Source organism: Cystoisospora suis (genome assembly GCF_002600585.1).
Source record: "Cystoisospora suis strain Wien I chromosome Unknown contig_818, whole genome shotgun sequence".
NCBI lineage: Eukaryota > Apicomplexa > Conoidasida > Eucoccidiorida > Sarcocystidae > Cystoisospora > Cystoisospora suis.
The window spans coordinates 2,662-6,650 of NW_027153619.1; the positions used below are offsets into that span (position 1 = coordinate 2,662).

General features: G+C 54.0%; 1 protein-coding gene across 1 annotated transcript; it reads left to right on the top strand.

The window, feature by feature from the left end:
- The first annotated feature begins 269 nt into the window (after positions 1–269).
- CSUI_001981 (uncharacterized protein) lies at positions 270–1,558 on the top strand. The gene has a single exon (XM_068062184.1). It carries the CDS (start codon positions 515–517, stop codon positions 1,088–1,090), a length of 576 nt encoding a protein of 191 aa, XP_067925839.1. The 5' UTR covers positions 270–514; the 3' UTR covers positions 1,091–1,558.
- Positions 1,559–3,989: the final 2,431 nt, after the last annotated feature.

Genomic DNA, 3,989 nt, shown 5'->3' on the forward strand with positions numbered 1-3,989 from the left:
CGAGCTGAGTATTAGCCGAGGAGGCACCTCCAGCGTCGACGACTAAGACAGAAGAACAACGAACAAAGCAGCCCCGACCTAGTTATGGTCAACTAAGTTCAAGAATTTCATTAAATCCCAAAGCGCTGACTCGCATACACCGCGGCGAACCACCGTTGCCCATAGCCCCGCGAAACTGCCAGCCGATGACGTTTCGAGCCGCCGGCACGTAGCGTCCCCGCCCACATGTGAACACGGTGTGCTAGCTGGTGCCAGTTCCTCTTTTGTGCCGGCGGTGCTTTGGCTCGTTTTCGGCAAATCGCCATTACGGAGCGCGAGTTCTTTTTTCAAGAGAATCTTGCTACACTTTTGCGGGAGCCCTCGTGATTCCCGGTCATGTGCAACTGCGAAGCGTTACGGGACCCGCTAGCTGCGGGTTTTTCGGTGTAACGTATGTGAAGCGGAGTTGCTGCCGCGTGTTTTGACCTTCTTTTACGACTTCTACGTTCTCGTTGCTTTTTCCCTAGCTCTCAAAATGAAGCATCTCGTCCGGCTGGCTGTTGCACTGTCTCTCTGCAGCTTCGCAGTCCAAATCGTCTTCGTTCGGGGAGACACCTACGACCGCAGCGGTTCATTTTCTTTCGACCAAGACCTTCTCGAGACCACCCAGCACGACACATATAATGTCCACTTGGAAGTTGGCGACACACTGACAATCTTGTGCAAGAACGGCTCGAAATTCAGGCCGAGTAAATTCCCTGAAATGGTGTGCCTGTCGGACAGGGCGAACTGCAAAGATGATGCAGCAGTTAACCTCAAACAACTGTTTCCTTCGAAAAAGAATGCCGTCACCGGCGGAGACGGATGGGAAAAGCCCGTAGTACTCACAGTCCCGGATGAAATGAGAGTGCCTACAAGGCTAAGCTTCGCGTGTTTGTCTCCGAAGAATCACGCCATTCAATTCGAGGTCGACATTCCACGGGGTATCAAAAACTTGAAGACTTGGGCTGGTACTGATCCAGAAGCGTTCAGCGCAGCAGTTCTGTCAACGCGAGCGTCTCTCCTTCTACCGGTGTCCCTTGGTCTCGCCGTCTACTTTGGATCCCACTGAAGCACTACCTTTGTGCCTCCGTACGTCATACCTAAGTACAAACTGACAACGAGCGTTCGTGCGTGTGCCTGTGTGGGCGAGCGGCCAAAGTGAGGGAAGCCAGGGCTAAACAGGAGGGCTCAACAGTACAGTGGGATTGTTCTTCATTTCTGTGCTCACCAACTCGTCAAGACGGCGCCGTGACACGGTTCTCCCGGGCGGCCGTGCTCACAATGTGGGCTTCCGCGATGACTGGGTGACCTGGTATTTTGTCTTCATCAGTAACTGTGGTCTGGTGCCGTGTGGCTGTTACCTCGGGCCGCACTCCGCCATTCTTCTTCGAGTCCAGGTAAGCCCGCAGGCAGGGAACTTAAGACATCGTGCACTGTCCTAAAAGGGCTTACACAGTAATGACCAGCTGGAATGGTTGTACGCGGTGAGCAGTGGCATGCGTGTGTATCTCCAACTCCCAAATTATCTCTCCGGGAAATGACAGTCCGCGCGTCGTGGCGGCGGCTGTACATGTCGAACTCTTTTGAGATTGCTTAGGCCGGAAAGGGCCGCACTCTTCTTTCCTTCACGAGAACCATATGTGGCAGGTGAACGTCTTACAATTGAAGGGGAATCTTCAGTCTTATATACCGTCGAAAGACCCGGCTGTCTCGTGCGACAGTTGGAGGAGGAAACGGCGCTCTCCCCTCAGATGTGAGCTGCCGCTGCGTTAGGCGTGCTGAGATTCGTACTGGGGCGCCCAGCAGCACAATAGACCTCGTGCTCTCAGTGCTGATACAAGCTCTAAAACGTGCGCAGTGACAATGGCGTGTATGAATGAGACAGACTTCGCAGTAGCAGGGTCCCTAGTTGCATCCTGCCTCCCACCACGCTGATCTTCAGACAGCAACTGAACCAAGCGAACATACAAGGGTGGCTCATCGGTCTCTGTAACGTCTTCCCGAAGAGCTGGTGAATGTAATAAAGCTTGGAAGGCATTCTTCTTCAATGAGATGCGTAGTTCAGGTCTCTTGAACCTTTTTCGCAAGTCTCCAGCAACATTTGATTCCAGAAGTGCCGCAATATGTCACATTCAACCCAGCTGTACCGCCACCTCGCAGTACGCTGAAGCTTTCGGACCCCCCGGGTGATGTAGTGCAGGGTAAGGCTTAGAAGCATCCCTAAGACGAGATTGTGCGCGTGGAGTCAGTGGCGTCCCCGGACCAATGAAGAAACACTTCGTTCTTTTGTGAAAAAGAATACGTAACTAGGGCGGCAGTCTTTTTTTGCATCACTCCCTGCTCGGCATCGACAAGACTCGAGAAACACCGACAGGGTGAAGTCAGAATGCTTCTACACTGACGTGCGCAGGACCTCGCGGTAGTTCCTGTGTTTTTCTGACGACAGGGAGCGCATAAACCGCAGTTCACACTCATGGAGGCAGCGGTGACGGGGCTTCAGTTGCAGACAGCTCACAACGCGTTGCTGTGCGTTAAACAAGACGCGAGGGATGGCAACATCGGACTGTCATGTCGACATGACGAGCAGACTGCCTGCCCCGCGGCAGCAACGGAAGTTAGAACGTCGCACAGAAGGTCCAACTGCTGTTGTCGAAACCAGCTTCACCAAAGTAACGTTCCGTTGATAGTGATGCGCAAGCTTGGTGTCCCCAGACTAGCGACGATGCGGTGTCCCAAGTAACAGTAACAGAAGAGCGATGTCCTCAAGGTAACGAGAACAGAAAAGTGGTGACCCCTGAAGATAGCGACACCAGAGGAGTGGGTTCTTGAGAAAGCAACAGTGAAGTGCCCTGAGAAGAGCAGTAACAAAAACAGCCGAGGACCCAAGTTGATGGTGACAGAGGGCGACGATGGCAGAAGAGCCCTTGCATCACAGTAACGTCAACGGAGAGATGTTAACAACAGGGTGGTAACCCGCGGACGAACTCGACTGAATATTCAACATCAGCACGAACCCCCGACTTGTAGATGACACGGCGTTCCCGGGAAAAGGTAACAGAGGGGTCCTTTGATACGTGGAGTAGGCAGCCCAGTACGCGGAGCGGGCATGAGAACAGAGCGCAGAAAGCCCACACTGCTAAAACGCAGTGGCCCCAGAGAAACTTGTAGAACAGAACAGCTAAGAGCCACAACTACTCTTCCCTTCCCTGTCTAGAGTCCGCGGCTGCAAGGTGTGCCGCATCGTCGGTGTAGAGCTGCTGCCCTGCGCGTATTTTCACAGACGCACGCGAGGACGTCTGAGACACGACACAGGTGGCAGTCAGACTCATCTACCTCTCAACTGCTGCTGACGAGGTATGTGTTTCCGCAACCCAACACAGCGGCGGCGTACGAACTGCTGCGAGACACAGCCTCTCCGCGAGCGGCCTTAAGAGCCACGCGAGTTACGCAACTTCTTTTGCTGCCAAAAACCGTGAGAGGTCGGCAATGTAGCTCCACCGACGCCGGGATGACTCTCCACCTCCACATAACCCGCGAGGACTCTCGGGCGCCACCTGTAGTCAACAGTCGCGCCACATACCGCGACGGTTCTCCGACAATACCAAGAATCTTAGCATGAGGTACCAGAATCCCACACTGGATCCGCTACGGCTATACCAACGATCCGGCTGTCAACGGGGACCACGCCTGCCTTCGAGGTCCCGTATTCGTGTATATCTCTTCGGACTCATTGGAGTGATGGTCACGATGCGTTAGCACGTTCCCGCCGCGCAGGTTCTCGAGCTCTGTACACAGCCCAGAAATCACGACTCTTCTTGGGCGGTTCAGAGTCGAGACAAGATTCGCTCTTCCGTGCTCAGCAGGTTGGAGATGCGGCCGAGAATGAAAGACCCGAGTGCCGCGCCAGAATCACAGTAGCCTCCTCTAAAGCGCCAAGAATCTTATCATGAGGTACCAGAATCCCACAC

Excerpts from the sequence above, each read along its gene's own strand:
- CSUI_001981 (XM_068062184.1), top strand. The coding sequence starts at position 515 with ATGAAGCATCTCGTCCGGCTGGCTGTTGCACTGTCTCTCTGCAGCTTC.